The 19,272-nt window shown below is 42.6% G+C and overlaps 2 protein-coding genes across 2 annotated transcripts in view; one reads left to right on the top strand and one right to left on the bottom strand.

Annotated features, from left to right (window-relative positions):
* nat8l (N-acetyltransferase 8-like) overlaps positions 1-5,799 on the top strand; it is a 13,558-nt gene extending 7,759 nt beyond the window's left edge. The window contains exon 3 of the mRNA XM_062516569.1: positions 4,721-5,799. Within this exon, the coding sequence (XP_062372553.1) occupies positions 4,721-5,088 (368 nt within the window). The 3' untranslated portion in view covers positions 5,089-5,799. The remainder of the gene's footprint in view (positions 1-4,720) is intronic.
* Positions 5,800-14,691: 8,892 nt separating this feature from the next.
* poln (polymerase (DNA directed) nu) overlaps positions 14,692-19,272 on the bottom strand; it is a 69,543-nt gene continuing 64,962 nt past the window's right edge. Inside the window, exons 21-23 of the mRNA XM_062517204.1 lie at positions 17,305-17,372; positions 15,657-15,718; positions 14,692-15,339 (exon numbers count right to left, since the gene is read on the bottom strand). Of these exons, the coding sequence (XP_062373188.1) occupies positions 15,253-15,339; positions 15,657-15,718; positions 17,305-17,372 (217 nt within the window). The 3' untranslated portion in view covers positions 14,692-15,252. The remainder of the gene's footprint in view (positions 15,340-15,656; positions 15,719-17,304; positions 17,373-19,272) is intronic.

Genomic DNA, 19,272 nt, shown 5'->3' on the forward strand with positions numbered 1-19,272 from the left:
ATATATGTTGATGTAAATGTCTATGGAAATGGGTGTGTGTATGCGTTTGGAGAGAACCTGTATGCATTTGCATGTATAATATGTTTTGGGTGTGGCTTTTGATGTAAATGTGTCTGTGTGTGCGTGTGTAATATATGTTTTAGCATTTTGTGTCGTGTAAGCGTCTTCAGCATTTGCATTGTACAAGTGTATAATGTACATATAATGTGTGAAGGGCATCTGCGTGTGGTGGTGTGCGTGCCATATGTTCGGCTGTGTGTGTGTGTGTGTGTGTGTGTCGTATGTCTGGGCGTGGCTGCAATGATGGAGAGCGTGAAAAGCGCTGACTCGGGGCAGCTCTGACAGCAGATCTTTACCCCCTGCAAGCCCCTTGCTCCCTAGAGAGGGTCAGGGTAGCCCCGCATAAGTGTGTGTGTGTGTGTGTGTGTGAGAGAGAGAGAAAGACAGGCAGACACACACTCCCCACATGCTCTCTGCCCCCTAGGGAGGGTCAATGCAGATATCCCAGCATGCTTTGCACTCCTGTCACTTATTGCACGCGCTCACACCGACACACTCACTCATCACATTTCAGGAAGCACTTGAGGGGGAATTTGATCTGCAGCATCTGATTAAACACCCGCCCCATCTGATCTGATCACATCTAGCTCATGATGGATAAGCCCCCCCACACACTTTCTTTCTCTCTCACACACACACACACACACACACACACACACACACACACACACAGTAATCTGGGAGATCAAAGTAATGATAGTACTTAAAATGTTTAAGAGAAAAAAAAGAAGTACACACGCACACACTTTCTCTTTTACATATAAAAGTAAAATAATGAGGATGTTCTTGTTTGGCTTTTAGCCACACACATTAAACACATAAACACTCACTCCCTCTCTTGTACACGACACACACACACACACACAGACTGACAGATGGACGGACAGACAGACACACACACACACACACACACACATACACAGAGACTTTCAACCATGATGATTCCCCCTTAGCAGACTAGACAAATGAGATGTTGGCAGTTAGATGTTCATTTTACAGATTAGAAGATCTAATCCCATCATTCTCCTTTTCCTTTCATGGAAGATGTAGACTAGCCCAGGACAGTCTCTGTGTGTGTGTGTGTGTGTGTGTGTGTGTGTGTGTGTGCGTGTGTGTGTGTGTGTGTACTTGGCGCAGTGTGTCTCCAGACACTTGTCTAGCCTCACCTTCTGTCTCTCCTTGCTGATCTGATGGGTGGTCGGACGGACGGACAGACACACACACACACACACACACACACACACACACACACACACACACACACACACACACACACACACACACACACACACACACACACACACACACACACACACACACACACACACACACACACACACACACACACACACACACACACACACACACACACACACCCGCACACACACAAACAGCTTTTCAAGCTGTGAAAGCCAGTCAAGCTCCAGTCATCATCCAAAGCAATTGCTAAAAGAAATTGGCCTTAAAAGACGCAGTAATATCCTCTGCATCAAGATGATATTCATTCTTAATTACCGCAACATGTATGGGTGTGTGTGTGTGAGTGTGTGCAAGTGTGAGCCCTTTTTCAGCAGGTTTACACTCAAGCACTGAACAGGGTGTGTAAGTGAGAGAGGGGCAGGTTTGCCAATGCACCAACCACTCACATGCGCACACACACACACACACAGTCTTAATTTCTTTGGCACAGGTCAGGGGCAAAGACAGATGGAGGTGCTTGTGTGTGAGAGAGTGAGAGTGAGCGCAAGAGAGAGAGCGAGAGAGAGGGAGAAAGAAAGAGAGAAAGAGATAGAGAGAGAAAGACTAAGAGACTGCACCTGACATTGGCTGCCTCAGAGAAGGAAGGCATGTGTAGTCATTCACTCTAATAGCCTTAGGATCCCTGTGGTCAACAGCCACTTCTCCGGAGCCGCCCCCTCTGCACAGGACAGGCAGTGGAGTTCAGGGCACTGGGGTGCAGTAGTAGGACGACCGGGTCAGTGTCAGGAGTCAGGCCATTCTGCAGCCTGTGCTCCAGCTCACATGGCATACTTAACATGTGGGAGCCCAAGACACTCTCGCACTTCTGTGAAACTACAGACCAAAAAGAGCCTCCTCTCCCACACACACACACACACATGCACGCACACACACACAGTGAGTCAGTGACTCTCAAATCTGCCCTTTAATCAGTCAAATCTGCCACCAAATGCCAACATCACTGGATTACACTCGGCCTCCTGGGTCCTACAACAAAACAAACATTCACTCCTCTGCCTCTCTCACTTTGCCTCCTGTCTCCCTCTCCCCTCCTCTCTCACCCATCCTTTCTCTCACTCACCCATTCTCCCTCCCTCCCTCCCTCTCCCTCTCTCTCTCTCCCTCCATCAAGCATGCTGCGGTCACAGCACGGTGGTGGTGTGTGTGTGTGTGTGATGTTTGTTTTGTTGCGCGTCGTACAGAGCAGGGGGCTTAATCCCCTAATCCCCACAGACACAGGGGTCATAATCTACGGAGCTGCGCTGACGCAATGCGCCCGCGCCACATCGCAGGAGTCACGGCACCACTTTGGGACCTCACACTCACCCTCTGCTGCCCTTGCTACCACCACCCCCCCTCCACACACACGCACGCACACACACGCACGCACACACACGCGCAGACCACACACACCACCCTAAACAGATGGGCCACACAGGAGGCTTTCTGCGATGGATCTTAGCGTGACCAAAAAGATGTCTCTGATCTTTTTGTTTCTTAATTCTAAGAAAGCCAAATGTGGAAAGCCACAATTTATCAGCATCTTTTTCCCTGTTTCATGTATCTCCTTTATATTGTGTAAGTCTTTGATGAGGGAGAAAGACAGGAGAGGTGGTTTTGAAGACTAGGTTTTGCCTGTAGCTTGTAGATTATAGTAATTCTGCACGATCTCAACCTCTAGTCAGTCCCTGATTCTTTACGTTAATGAGGAGGAGACTATGTAACGGGGGGATGATGGTTGAGCAGGTTATGCATCAGGGTGTGTGCACTGTGCACACACCCACACTTTTGTTCAGACTAAGGTTCTCAGAGGCCAGCAGTGGTATTGATCCAGCAATTGACTACACTGCGGGGAGCTGACACAGACGTTAGGGATTACAGCTATGTGTGTGTGTGTGTGTGTGTGTGTGTGTGAGAATGTGAGTGTGAGAGTGTGTGAGCTGACACAGCTCTTTCATATTGCAGCATGGTGTGTGTGTGTGCGTGCCCGCTGTGTGTTCGAGCGACACAGAGCTGACACAGCCGTTTGGGGTTATGCAACAGGCACAAACCAGCTCATTTGTTGCTGTGCTAATGTAACTGTGTGTGTGTGTGTGTGTGTGTGTGTGTGTGTGTGCGTGTGTGTGTGTGAGTATGTGTGTGTGTGTGTATTGGACAACAGATCATATTTGTATTTACATGCACCTGGCATGCTGACAAAAAAGCTAGCAGGGTATAGACACACAACCATAATTGCTTGTGTTCCTCAGTGCTGTGGGTGTCCTCTTGAGCATGCTCCTGTGCTGTTGTGCTTGGTGTACTGTATGATGCAAAGCAGACTCACCCTTTTTCATTGTCTGTGTTCTCATCTCTTATTCTCTCTTTCATTCACGTTAGCTCACTGTTAAGAAGTCGTACTATTTCATCACAGCCATTTGAGTAGCACTCGTCACTCTCTCTCTCTCACACATAGACACAGGCCCACACCATCATTTACGTTCACGCTGCACACAATAATGCCAGCCATTACCACAGATTTCCACGGTGACCTCTGTCACCAAACAGCTATGCCTTATCAGGATTCACACACAAAAAACACCTACCACATTCTCTCTTTGTTTCTTGATCAAGTGTACACAATGAAGTGCTGACAATCATGTGCATTAGAGTTGCCAAGGCAACCCAGGTGGCTACTTTACACCAGACAGCAAGGGATGTAGTGAGAAAGCCAGGGCACCATCTTTGGCAGAGTGTTACCATGGAAACTGTATTTATAGTTGAGCAATCTAGCCAAAGTTTACATGCATAAGAGAGCAAGGGAACATATTAGCCCTTGTCCTCTGAGCTGAAAATATGACACGATATTTGATGATCTGATGGTTAACTGTAAATAATTACATCCCTCACTAACAACTGATATCTAAAATAATAAAGTCTATCATTTGAATTTGAAGGGGTTAGGGGAGCAGTGCTGAATTTAGACTGGGCATAGTGAATTCTTAGCATAACCATCGTGATTGAGTGTGCAATTGTAATGATAGTGTAATCATATGACTGGAGTGGACAGGCATGAATAATGAAGTGAGACTGAGAACAAGTGTATCATCTGCATTAAAAAGAACTGACAGTAGGCATCATAGGTCCTATCTGTTCATAACCACACAAAGAGTGGTTGAGAGTACAACTGTGAAGTTAATATTGCCATGGCATCTGTTAGCATAACCACTGTGATTACGTCTAACTGTCATGACAGTATAAGCATGGTGGTTGTGTGCTTCTTCCATATTGTCAGCATAACTACAGCAATTATAAGGGAAAAATATAACTGTATAACCTTTGAAATGATAGCCTAACCACTGTGATTGAGTGTGACTTGCCTACGATGGTGATAATCGTGGTGTTGACCGTGTCCATGTGCCCCTCTCTCCCTCTCTCTCTCCAGGGTCGTGCTTCTGGGTGGCCATGCTGGAGGGCCGCATCGTGGGCATCGTGGCGGCACAAGGGCGCGAGGACGACAACACGGTCGAGCTGCGGCGCATGTCGGTGGACTCGCGCTACCGGGGCAAGGGCATCGCCAAGGCGCTGGGCCGGCGTGTGCTGGAGTTCGCCGTGCTCAACAACTACTCGGCCGTCGTCCTGGGCACCACCGCCGTCAAGCTGGCGGCGCACAAGCTGTACGAGTCGCTCGGGTTCCGGCACGCCGGCGAGAGCCAGGACCACACGCTCCCCGGCACGCCACGCTCCACGCTCCAGAGCCTCTTCTTCCAGATCCGCTACCACCGCTACCGCTTGCAGCTCCACGAAGAGTGAGGCGGAGAGAGAGAGAGAGAGAGAAGAGCGAGCGAGAGATAGCAGAGAGGAGATATGAGACAGAGAGGGGGGAAGAGGAGAAGGAGAGGGGAGGAAAGAGAGAGAGGAAGAAAGAAGGAAAGTAAAAGTCTTCAGGCAATGATTTTTGGCTACCCCTCCACCAGAAACCCTCTTTGGCTTTTTTTCCCCCCAGATAATCTTTTTATTTTATACTTCAAAAGAAAACAATAGCATTGTGAGTGTTCAGGCAACAAGCAGTAGTACCTCTGTACATTTAGATCACTTGATGTCATATTTTTTTCTTTCTTTGTTTTTTTTTGTTTTTCTTCTGTTGAACAAATGGGACCGTTTCTTTCAATTGCTCTTGTGTTTTTCCCCATCCTTCGTCCTTCTGTTATTCGATCCCCCTGCCATTCATCCACGTTTCACCCTCCATTTGGATCATCAGCATTCCACCAGTTCCAACCATTCACTTCCTCTCCAGACAAAAGCCCTGCACGCGGCCCACCCATCCGGCCCCTGTCTGCCCCTGGTGGCCATTTTGTTTTGGTCGGCAGAGACAGGGGCAGACCACTCCCGTGGCATTCCATCACCAAGGCGACCATTCTTGAGCAAGCCAGGGGACAGATATTGGCCCCTGCAGCCACGAATGGGGGTCATGACTGAAGCACAGCAAGTCATTCATAAACGTGTGTGTGTGTGTGTGTGTGAGTGTGTGAGTGTGTAGAAAAGTGAGTGTATGAGAGGAAGAGGGACGAAGGGACAGTTAGAGTGTCCCAGTACTCTTCCTACTTGGAAGCTCTTCCTGACACTTTGCCATTATACATCTCTTTGAAAGGCCCTCTCTCTTTTGTTTAAAGCCTGTATTCCTCTCATTAATGTTTTCATTCATCCTTTAAACCCGCCTTCCCTTGTCCACCATAGGCCCTGTAAACTGTAATTTTATGTGTATGTGTGTGCGTGTCTGTATAAAAAAAATAGTCCAAACACCTAACTCCCCTCACAGAAGAAGAATGTTGAGAACTTAGCAGTGCTAGCGATTGGTCTATCACGTCCAGTCTCTCTACCTGTTAGCAGTGGAAGATGCCCCAGTCTCTAAGAGTGTTAGTAAGATGAAGGACTATCCACCAATCTCAGCATTTCTGCTTGTGCTCTCCATCCCAGGAACAGCCCTGTCCTGTGGAGACACTTCAAACCAGAGCAAGTCTCAAACATCTCAAACATAATCAACTGTGAGACTACAATCAGTTGATTGGGCAGAAAGGGCAATGGCTTAATATGTTCTCCACAGCCTGTCAGTGTTCTCTTTTTTAGAGAAACTGTTGCATCTTTATGGTTGAGCCAAACTGACTTGATATACTCAGCTCTTAAAGGGAGGAAAGATAAATATTTGTCTTTCCCCATACACACACGCACACGCATATTAAAAAACAAGTGTGTGATTCAAATGAAGAGCTAAACGCGTAACTGCAGGCATCTGCATAATTAGTGGTTAGGTGAATTTTTATGACTCATTTTGATAATTTTGTTTCATGAAACTTTTTCAAAATTTATAACTACATTAATATAGGAGAAAAGGGATTTCCTGACTGATATTGCAACACCTAAAAGCAATATGTTTAAAACAAAATGAAATTTTCTTTAACACAAAGTACAGTATTTGAAAACACAAAAAGTTTGCAGTCTCCAAGCTATTGGAAAAAAGACTTGGAAAGAAAAAATATTAAGAGTTTGCGTCTTGAAAGGCATCTGAGCACAAAATGTGAATAATTTGGATATATGACAAATTATACAACATATATACACAGTATACCAATATTTATAAACGTAGATGAATATACGTATGTGTATGCTGTGAAAATGCATATCGCCAGGTCTCTCCATATCCAAACAGAACCAGCACTGGGAGATTCAACACAAGCCTCATTTGTGACATACTCTTGTATAAAGTAACTAAACCTAAAATGTGATAAATAATTAATAATAAATAATAATAAAAAAGAACTAAAAAAAAATTGCGTAGAAGTACAAAAAGTAGTAATGCAAGAAAACTACATGACCCTGCAGACCTTCCCTGACTTGACTTCTGTACTCGTCCTTTACCCCACCCCCCATTCCATGGATCTGACTGCAACCCTGAGCTAGACCTACCCCCCACCCTGCCCCATTCAGACTTCCCATCTTTGTGAGACCCCCCTCCACCCCGCATGCTCCCCCATCCAGCTTGCTGTGCTGCTTCTATTCACCTGAGCTCGTCACCCAACCCCATTGTGGCCCCTCTGTGATGTCATCGCCGCAGTCTAAGCACTGTGGCTCAATCATATTACCACAAAGGGCCAGGGGAAGGCTTGTGTGTGTGTGTGTGTGGGGGGGGGGGGGGGGGTTGAGGGGACCCTGATTCAAGGGGGTAGAAAAGAGGAAAGAGGGGGGGTCAAGGGAACAAGAAACACACATCGCTAATCTGCCACGATGACATCACGGCCAGCAAGAGTAGAATGCAAAAAAAAAAAAGCAATGCAAGTGTTTTTGGCATGTGTCTGTGCCTGGTGTGTGTACACTGCCTGCCCTGAAGACAACAATTATCCTATGTCTAAAAAAAAGGAAAAACATGAATAGCTTTTTTTTCTTATCTGAGCATATAAACAAATGTGTGTTTCTTTTCAGAGAAAAAAAACTTATTGTAAATTACTGCATGAGAACGTCTTTGACAAGTGAATAAGAAAAAAACACTACCGACCCTAGCTCACAAGAAAGTCTTAATAGTGGAAAGTTATTTATTTTCCTTTACGGTTATCTCAGTTTACTGCTGTTTCAGGCCTTTAACGGTGTATGTGTGTGTGGGGGGTCTTCACTTCACTCACGGAGAAAAAACATCCAGAGATTTTTTGTTTCTTTTCCGCTTATCTCACTGTAGCATTTCATTTCTTCGTTTGGTAATTCTGGCATTCAGCATTAGATCAGATTAGATCAGATTAATCTGAAGATGGCATAATGCACACAAATGCTTAATCGCTTACGTCACCCCTCAAAACAGAATTCCACAGAGTATGCCCTTAGCACAGTCTGGAATTAGAACTGGAATTCTAGAGTTCTGCTCAAAACAGAATTCCACAGAATATGCCTTTAGCACTGTCTGGAATTAGAACTGGAATTCTAACCAGTTCCAGTGTAGTCACAAACTGAGCCATAAGTTTTGTCACTGGACTAACAAAGCACCAATTTCCCTTTGATAAGCACTAGTGGAGAGTTCTTCACCACGACCTCTAAATGTCCAGGTTTAGCTTGTTCTCCCAAATGCTCAAAACGATGTCTCCAAAACACCTTGTTCCCTCGGGACATGCGCCTCAGATGTCTTTGTCCCTCTTTAGTGAAGACATATCACTGACACAGATAACTCAAATGGCACTGAATTGGGACAGAGAATCTTTTCACCTCCTATCTACATAACTGTCAGTTCTGTATCAAAGAGCCTTTTGGGGGTCACTGTAGAGGTTACCTCATAGGGTCGGCCCATGTGAATGTAAAAACTGTGAGCAGAACATGTTTAAAGGTCCTCGGGGAAAAAGATGACAAAGCTACGCTACTGGATGTCATATTTGGCTGTCATGCATGCCTGCCTTGATCGCAAACCACTGACCGTCTCTTAAGAATACACTTCAGAGTGTACAAGTCTGAGACTTCTTGTAGGCAAACCATGTGTAAGCAAGGGAAAGATGTCTGTGTGGATGGTAGAGGTAATTCTGCAAGGTCTTATGCTATGATCAGAATGACTACTGCTGACTCAACAGCCACGTCTACAATAGAAAATGATGGTAGATAGAATTAGAACACAGACTGGCTTGACCATCTTCAATATATTTTAGCCTGTGTAGTGAACCCCCTCGTCAAGGTTGCAAAGGAAAGGAGAGCAGGAAGGAAAACGGATAGCCATAATGTAACTTTTGGTTGTACACTAACACCATATCAGCTTGATTTTTCATGTTAGCTCAGCTAATATTATAGGAAATTCCACGGGGCAAGCCAATCTAGACACTTGTTAGTGATAAGAGGAGCGCTTTGATTGGCTGAAGCTCGATGCTCTCAACGAATGTAGGCGGGGCTGTTGCATGATATTGGCAAGATGGCTGTCTGATCATCCGATGTTTTACAAACTGCTCTGATTCATTTGTTTCTGTCTCCCTGTGGCTCTGTTAATCTCAAGGCCCGAATGTTTTCTTTCCTCTCCGGCCTTTCTTTTGCTTTTTGCTATCAATGAACTGATGAATGGAAACACAACAAAAGGAAACACTTGAAAGAGCAGCTGAGAACTACCCCCTTCTTTTTTTCCTGGAGCACATGAAAGAATGGCTTTTGTGTGCAGCTGCCGTAGTCCTACTGACTGAGAGGGAAGAGAGAAGGAGAGACACTAAAATGGACCTCAGTAACGTGCTAGAGAAGATGGCTGCCACTGGAACGTTCCATTGTGAGAATGTGTGGGGGGTATAAGAGGGGGAGGCCTCACTGCTGGTTCAGCAAGGCTGCCCTACGTTCCCCACCTCTGGGAACAGCAGGATGGTACAACTGGACATGCCAAAATGTGAAACCTTTTCTCTCTGTATCTCCCTTTCTTTCTCTCTCTCTCCCCCTCCCTCCATTTCTGACTTTCCAGATGGAAAGCACCCTTTTCATCTACAGCTGCAGGTGCCAAGAATGCTGAAGCACTTGTGGTACAAAAAAATGTGTCTTCATAATTATTTTGCTTCATAGGTTATTTTTTAAAATTGTAACTGCTTTTTTGCTAATCTTGTACTATATGCATCTGTATGTAAATGAATGCTCATATATATATTGTATTACAATGATTTGTGTATTATTTTTTTTTTGGTCTTTGTTTTGAAGGATGTAATTTGCCAAAGGTGAGGGATATTTGCTGCATTTTTTCCCACTGTTCTGTCTTACAAGTGTGTGCAAAGCGCTCACCTGCTCTTGTGCCCTGCCCACGTGCCATCTTCTCAAGCAATAAAAGATCCACACCAACCAACCCCGAGGTTACGAAACGCAAAAAAATATATAAAACAAAACATAAAATAAGTATGCTGCATTGGTGTTCTATCCCTTAATCCTACACATGCCTGACAGTCGCTGTGATGCTATTATTGTTGGCATGGCAACATCACCATGGGCAAGTGAAGGCCTGATTGGTTGTGATTGTGCAATGATGTTTTTTTTCCACCCCGTTTTTAATTATCATTTATTTTTTTCCTAACTCCGACAACATACCCAATGTTTCTGTTTTTTTTGTTTCTGTTGTTTTGAGGATTAATTCTCCAGTTAATTGTGTGTTGCACAGACTGCCAGACTCCTTGGCGGATAGAACCATCACTCGTCCTGTAATAATGGGGATGGGGTGGGGTGCCTGAAAGCTGTCACCATTCTGAGCTCTGATTGGTCAGTTTCACACAGCCCTCTATCCCAAGTCACTGGGACTGGAGCATGTCATGAAACTAATTTCACAGTATTGATCACTATGGATGAAATGCAAGTAAGACAATATTTTCCCCTCCTAGTGCTGGGAGCACTCTATGCTGCATCTCAATGGCTAACTAATACAAAGCTTTTATGATTTTCTGGCAAGAATTAAAACATATATATTACTTTTTTATTCACATTTTAATAAATGTAAAGTTGTAAAGTGTATTTTACTGTAAATAGCATCCGGGGGATATTTTATGGTCCTTTTGTAACAGAAACTATATTGAAAAAAAAATTAGCCTTACTTTAAAATGTTTACAAAGATGGGGAAAATAAACAAAAAACACATTTAACAACTGCGGCTACTGGCAGACTTTTCAAGCCAGGCCAGGCTAACTGAATTCAAATCTGACCAGCTTAATCTGGTCACAGCTTTCAAGTCCCCAGTCTGTTCTCCAAGCTTCAGGCTTAGCAAGGGTCTGTCTGTAGTAGCATGAATGCTAACAGTCACTCAATTGAAAACTACGGGGATGTTAGCGGCTATGCTAATAGTTAGAAGGCCCCTGCTCTGCTGTAGAGCCAATCAAAGGCTTACGTTACCTTTGATCTCCCCTAACCCCTCCCCCATCATCTCTGGGTCCTGACCTTGTGGCCTTTGTTGGTCACTAGGGAATCGGAAACCCACAAAAAAGCACATAAGGAAAAGGTATGCAGCCACATGAGGGGACTGACATGTGTGCGTGTATGTGTGTGTGTGCATGTGTGTGTGAGTGAGAGTGTTTGGAGATGGGATGAGATAACCCCTCATGTAGTTGCAGGGGGAGCTGGCTCTCTGAGGCTGTTTGTATTTACAGGTGTAAGTCTTTTTTTCCCCTGGTCATTTCCATTTGTTTTCTCAATTACACTTTCTTTCTGGATGTTTCTTTGAGAACTGCTGTAATTTCAGATTAAAACCAACTCCTCTTCACCCTCTTTAGTTGAATGAACGCACAGGAAACATTGTAAAGATGTAAAGAACAGATTTCCTGCATTATGAAAGAACTGGATGTACATATTGTATCAATTAAAAACACATAAAGCTTGAATGGTCTTCTGAAGTTATACATTAACTTTAAGTAATATTGCCATCTAGCCATACATGCTCAGACACAGAAGGCATGCACAACAAGCTATGCACAAACACATACACTTGCCTCACTTAGCTGTCCGCATATAACCCAGGAGTCACCCCCCTCCTTAAACACAGCAATGGGGGCCTTGATATCACTCTGTTGCCCTGACAACAATAGTCTTTAGTCTGACCTTTGGCTTCTGAGAGTATCAATTACAAATCCATAACACACACACCTTCTCTTAGACCCTCATCTCAGGCTTTTATTCTGACAGGATGGGGGTGGGCCTTTGGGACTGATAGATACACACATGTCCCTTACGGACCCTTTAGGAAAAGTATTATAAAGGTGTGTGTGTGTGAGAGTACTCAATCACACTGGGTTCAATAGATGGGTGGTACCGATTTCAATACAGCATTCAGTATGCAAATGGAGGTTTCACGTCAAATCATATCAGCAGAAAATAACAGCATCTCATTTTGGTTCTTGCCAACCAGAAAGTATTCACTCTCTTGCCAGAGCCAAAGATGGATCACGGTAGAACCATCTGCAAGCTGCAAACAATTCATAGGTGAACAGAACACTCCAGGGGCTCATTACTAAACCCCACCCCCCAAAAAACAAATAGCACACAAACATTGAAGTGGCTTTTCACGGAAGTGTGTTGTTTGATTCACAACTAAATTCCTTTCATCTCATTGGATAACTATACTATAATGAGAACTTCAGCTGTACTTCTTCGAAGTGTCAACACATCACACCAATGCAGGATAGAGGGATATGTTACTTTAGCATTCTGATCACAAAGGATTCATTCTAGGATTAATCAAGAAAGGGATAATGGACGACATGGCGTTTGGTTAACAGAAATTAATGCACATTTGAGGTGGTAGTCAAACAGCTATAACTGGCCCAGTTGTTGAGATTGTTTGGGCGGCCCCTTTCAAACTTAACCTGGCAATCCAGACTCACATCGAGATGTTGGGTCTGGGAACACAACATTGGCAGGACTCAATTCGAAGGGCGGGATAAACAGTTGTCTTTCAAATCCCTCTGCACACAATAGGACAGTGCTACAACCCATGACACCCATGCATTTTCCCATCAGCGGAGCTACTTGGTACATCAAACTTTTGTCGTATCTGGTTGCCAAAACTCATACATCTACAACGAATACATCTTTCTTTTCTAGGAATGACTTCAGTGCCGTTCTTTGCTCTTTTCTCAAAAAAAAGCTTAGCTCAGAGTCGCGCCCACTTTTCGCCGGCAGCAGCCAACTTCTATGTTCTCAAGTACTGTCGTCATTACGTTAAGCCCGCCCACCAACTATACACAATGTGATTGGCCTGACCAAAGATTGTTTTTTCCAGCTCGCTAGCCAGAGAGTTGCAAGACGACTCTGGCTGCAAATTCCGTTTTCAGCCGCTAGGGTGCATCTATATTTCTAGGCTATTTCCAACTAGCCTGGCTATGCTGTCTGCAGTCAGTCTACTAATATGGACAAGACAGTACTACCGTAGGTTCATAGTTTCATAAGTCTAAAACATATGCAAAAAGTGTGGCCATTGATTTAAGGCCTTTGCATTAGGGCTGCTCGATTATGGAAAAAAATCATTATCACAATTATTTTGTTTAATATTGAGGTTATTAGGCCCCAGCCGTGGCGCAACTGGCTGGGGTACCTGCACCACACGCCGGCGACCCGGGTTCGATTCCCGCCCCGAGGCCCTTTCCGGATCCCACCCCGACTCTCTCACCCATTCGCTTCCTGTCTCTCTCTACTGTCCTGTCATAATTAAAGGCACAAAAAGCCCAAAAAATATACTTAAAAAAAAAAAATAAATAAATAAATATTGAGATTATTAAACGTGACTACATGATTTTGGAGCTATCCTCCATATTCAATTTCTTTTTTTTTCCATTGATAAATTGAATCTTAAATATAATCCAACAAGAAAAAAAAACATGTAAAAAGATAATGCACATGGCAACTCAAGACAAAAGAAGAGCATTGATATGAAACTGAATGTAGCAAAATAATCATTATACTTTGATTGTGTTATTGTCATTATCACGATTAATCGATTAATTCCACAGCCCTACTTTGCATACTCCATATTTTTGTGCAAAATTGTCAAATAAAAAATAAATATGACCTCAGGTTGTGTGAGTCATAATTGCACACTGAGTCTGAAACTTTTGTCAGTACGAAAAAGTCAAATTTTTCATCTGTATAATGTCAGTGCATGAAATTTTTGACTGCAGCATTCTAGATTTGAAGGACTAAGACAAATATAGACGTACATTACGGCTTTTAGCATGCTTAGGCTTTAAATGATGTAGACATGTGTGAATGAGAAGGATAAAGACTGTGTTTAAGGGAAAGAATGTGTGTGTGTGTGTGTGTGTGTGTGTGAGACGTGTGTGTGTGACGTGTGTATGTGTGTGTGTGTGTGTGTGTGTGTGTTTGGGGCACTGAAACGGCTATGGGGACCTGGTGCCCCTGCCAGCCCCAGAAAAACTGGGTCAGTGGGCCTGGCAGTGCTATGGGCGCACTTCTGTGTGAATGTGTGTGTGTGTGTGTGTGTGTGTGTGTGTGTGTGTGTGTGTGTGTGTGTGTGTGTGTGTGTGTGTATGTGTGTGTGTGTGTGTCAGAGTGCCTGTGAGTAGAGGCTGTGAAAGAGAACTCAATGACAACTCAATGAATTGTGTTCGCTGTGAAAGAGAACACAATGAGGCTGTCAACTACAGCAAACAAAAAGAGCGATAGGAGTTTAGAGGAATTTGTGTGGTGAGTTTGTACCAGAGAGTGGGGTGGCTGTTTGCCTAACTCTGCCGCTGTAACTGGCCTCACACCCCAATCTTAGCCAGGAGAGGGATAAGTTCACTGGGGTCATCAAGAGACAAGTGGAGCTCTCAGTCAGTCTCCTGGCCAGCAGCACCACAATGACAATACACAATTAGGACATACTGGACAACTGGACACAATATAAAGTACTGAATCAATGTATTAATGTATGAATATATAAATAAATGGTATGCATGCAAATACATTATAGAAATACATTAATCACATGTTTAAAGATATTTGACACAACAAATTAATAAAATGTATCAATTAGCCTTTAGTTTCTCCCTGGTTAACAAAATACAGGGATGAGCAGGCAAGTAGATGAAAGCACATCAACAAAAGAGATGGAACGAAACTATTTTCAAAGTGGTGGAGAAAAGAGAGAAAGAGAGAGAGAGAGAAGGAGGATAAGTAGACCAAAAAAAGAGGGACTGGTGTGATCCAGTCTGGATCTCCTGCCGTTGCCCTCGGATACGGACGAGAGTGCTAGAGGAGCTGCAGCTGCTTGGTTACCACGGCAACGGGATGCAGCAGAAAAAGCGAGAAGGAGGGAGTGAGCAAGTGAGTGAAAGAGTAATGAATTAAGCAGAGGAGAAGGGAAATGGCTGACAAGAGGGGATGTAACGGAAGGCGTGATGCAAAGAGAAGGAGGAACAGAATGGTAGGAACCCCAAAGAAAGAAGTAAAGAGAAAAGAGAGTAACAGAGGAGAGAAAGAAAGAGTCAATGAAAAAAGACAGAAAGAGACCAGTCAGGTGGAGGGAGAAGTGCATGGGAGGGACAACTCAGACATGGAACCCCAAGAAGATCCACTTGACACCACCACCTTCAGGGGGACCTAGGACACACACACACACACACACACACACACACACACACACACACACACAGCAGACACAGGAAATCAAACATAGCAACCTCACATACACACATGCACATACTTATGATTTGAATGCAAGCCCAAGCACTCTCACACACACACACACACACACACACACACACACACACACACACACACACACACACACACACACACACACACACACACACACACACACACACACACACACACACACACACACACACACACACACACACACACACACACACACACACACACACACACACACACACACACACACACACAGGACTCACAGTCAGATGAACTCCAAGGCTGTCTATGTGCTGGAGAGACTCCATGGTACTCTTCACCAACACTAGAACACATACATGTGCACACAGACAAGCGGGTCAATGACGTGACATGCAGACATGCATCCATTACTTTGCTCTGAAATAATTTTAAATGATTCCTAAACTAGCATAATTTTACTCTATAAAACAATGTTAACATATTTTCGGTTTATCATAAAAAATCATTTAAAAGGTCAGGTGGCGCAAATTAACACTGTGAAAAGTTTTACATATAGAATTTAAAAAGTAAGGAAATTAAAAATATATGTTTATTTTGAATTGAAGAGAAAAAAGAGAAAACAAGATATGTCACTTTTACTGATGAGTGAAATGTTTGTAAATCTCTCAAATATTGATAAAATAGCTACTTTCTCTTCATAGTTGGACTTGTACATGTCAAGAGGTACAACCAATGTAAAACTAAGACAAAATCATTTTATTATCAGACTATTGTATTGGAAAATTGAATGGATGAACTTGATAACAGATGCATGTATAACTTGAAATTAATAGCAGAAGTTAGGCAACACAAATGCATCGTCAGGTGGTGCCACCAGGTAAAATACCAAGAAATAGTACATTAAAGTGAAAAAATAGTTGAAAAATGTGTTGTACTCACCGTAATTATTCTATTAAACAATATACTTTTTAAAATTGTAAATAACATTCACATTTTGAATGTAAAGTTGGATGTTGGAAAACCAAATTACCTGCCCTCTACAATAAAGTATTCATTACCAAGGTCAACTACAAAATAATAAACTGTTAAGTACTGCAGTCACTCTCAGGTAAACTAAACAAGTGTTTTTTTGTTTGTTTGTATGTTTGTTTGCTTTTAGAAACGTTTTATTCTGCCACCTGACATGGGTGGTGAAATTGCAAATACAGTAAAAAATATTAAAACACTTGTAAATGTTGCACAGCCATTAAGACTTGTTTAAACACAGTCTTCCAACTTTTTAGAAAAATGCATTCTGTCTATTTGTAGAGATCAGTTTGAAAACGCATTTTTAAAAGCCCAAATGACCCACACATGGACATACACATTTCATTAACTACAGACACACCATTCAATATTAATTGTAAAGAGAGCTACAATGAAATCATGATAGTTAATAACATCATAATGACATTGTAATAACCTTTTTTAAATTCAAATCTTCATTTATCTAATAGGCTCTTATTCATTTGTATGTACATATCTCACTTGTCAGTAGACTGATAAGAGAAACATCGTTGTCAGTCATCATCTGAGTGGCCGCGCTACATCTTTTGAGGCGGTTCATTTAGTAGATCAACTGTGAGTTTTGCTTTCATTTTCATTTCCCTCAGGGCAAAGTCAACACATGTTTGGCTCATCTTCAGAAGATATGTTTGTGTGACTTTGTATCCTTCAAGTTCACATTCTGTTCATAATTTGGATGACTGTCCTGTTACTTAGCATAGTAAGTAGCTCCTGCTTTCAAGAGTCTGTCAGGTTCATGTTAGCGTGACTGAAGAAAAACTTCTGAGCTGGAAGCTGTTTTTCTTGATGTGTGGTGTGTGTGTGTGTGTGTCCGCATGAAAGGACAGAAACTGTGATGCAACAAGGTGACAGGTGCAAACTCACAGGCAAACTCCTGAAGCTGGTGTTCCTCCACCTCAAACAGAAGTTCATCATGGATCTGTGCAACCAGCCTAGTAAAACATATACACAAGGCTTACATACACAAACACTTGCAGTTACTAACCACAATCATAAAGACTGTGATAACTTCCCACTCTCCAGTTGGAATGCGGGATGTTCGTCTGAAATGTTACATTTGTTTTCATCAGTGTTCACTTGTTGCTAAGCAACAAGATGTAGAGTAAAGATACTGAATTACAACTGGGGTTCAGCAGTCTAAATCTCTCAAGCTGTTGGGCTATTAAAGAAAAACATCATAGCAGAACACAATTTTAACCTCACCCCATTGATCACATCCCTATGCAGATATTGACTAAATAAGATAGGATGCCTATGCTCGCTTATGGTTCTTAGCAGATGCTTTTGTCCAAAACGACTCACAGTACATTGATATCAATAAACATTACAATAACACTAAAATGAACAGTTTAAAGTAGTCCTATCGCCTAAAAAGCATCATTATTAGTGAGGTATCAATATTAGTAATAGACTAAATAAAATTCAACAGAATAAAAACAATAACCATAAACAAACCAAACTCTGTACGACATTGCTTTAGGCTCTTCAAGACACTCCCTGAAGAGCCTAAAATAATTGCTAAATGAAGATTAGTAGATAAATCATTCCACCAACAAGGGATCACAGAAGAGAGGTCTCATGACCTATTAGTGTTGATGGAAGACAGACATAGCAGATGCCCATCAATGGACTGCAGTGGGACATAGAGCTGAATCATGGAGTTAAGACACCAAGGCGCAGATCCAGTAAGTGTCCTATAGGCAAGAATGAGGGTTCTGAATTGAATTCTGGCTGCCATAATCTGTAAATGTCTTACTACACAAGATGGTAGGTCAGCTTACTATGCACTGTGATTTTTAGCAAGCGTAACTGTGTTTGAAAAGGAAGATATCAAAGACAGGCAGTTACTGAATCATTGGCTTCTCTGGATTTACACAATTTTCTCTCAGCAGCTTAAGTTCCTGTCATACTTTTACAGATACTGTTAGTGAGCCATCGGTGATATGGATAGGGTTTTTCTTGGACATGGAGTGTTCAGATAAGATGCCAGCGTAGAACAAAGAGTATCTGTAGCATCAACCTCTCGCAATCAGAACAAACTCAGAGTTGAGCAAAACAATTGATATTTACTTTTTTCCCGTTCATCCAGCCATTCTGTGAGTCTGGCGATATGATATGATGAACTTATTTTTTTAAAAAATGGTGGAATATCCCTTTAAGAGGCTTCTGAGATTTCACCGAAACACACAGAGAATCTAATTAAGTAGTCACCAGATACATGTAATGAATTAACCAGAAGATTCCATAGTTGTGTGGCAGAATTGCATTAAGGTCCTTACCAGCTTTGTGAGTAGGACTATGAGGGAGTAAATGAGTCAAGAAGTCAACTGAAAGAGATGTTCAGGCAGCAACTATGTTAACTTGCAGTCATTAGAGACAAGAAGTTGGACTAGACATTAAGTTATTTAGTTTGTGCTGCCTTTTTAAATAAAGCCACTTTTTAACTTGATTGCATACAACAGGGATGTCTTGAAGTCTAGCTCAATGAACAGCCAGACACAGGAGACTAGGTGAGACAAGACTTTTCTTAGAGGTGCCTTACTTGTGTCATGCAGATACAGTTAAGAACAAAATAATTCATACCCCTGGCAAATACAGATTTCATTTAGATTTGTTCTTTATCAATATGTTTGTTCTGACTGAAAATGACACTGCCACATGCCAAAAGGTTGCAAGACAATGTGGTAGAAACATGGAATCAGAAAAATAAGTGTTTTCATTCATTTCATTCTTATAAAAAATGGTGTCTCCAAAATGATTCAATCTTTTTAAATAATCAATGGAAGGATCCATTCACAGCTCTCAAAATGGTTCTTATAATACCTCTCCATG

This window comes from Sardina pilchardus, chromosome 16 (assembly GCF_963854185.1).
Source record: "Sardina pilchardus chromosome 16, fSarPil1.1, whole genome shotgun sequence".
NCBI classification, from domain to species: Eukaryota; Metazoa; Chordata; class Actinopteri; order Clupeiformes; family Clupeidae; genus Sardina; species Sardina pilchardus.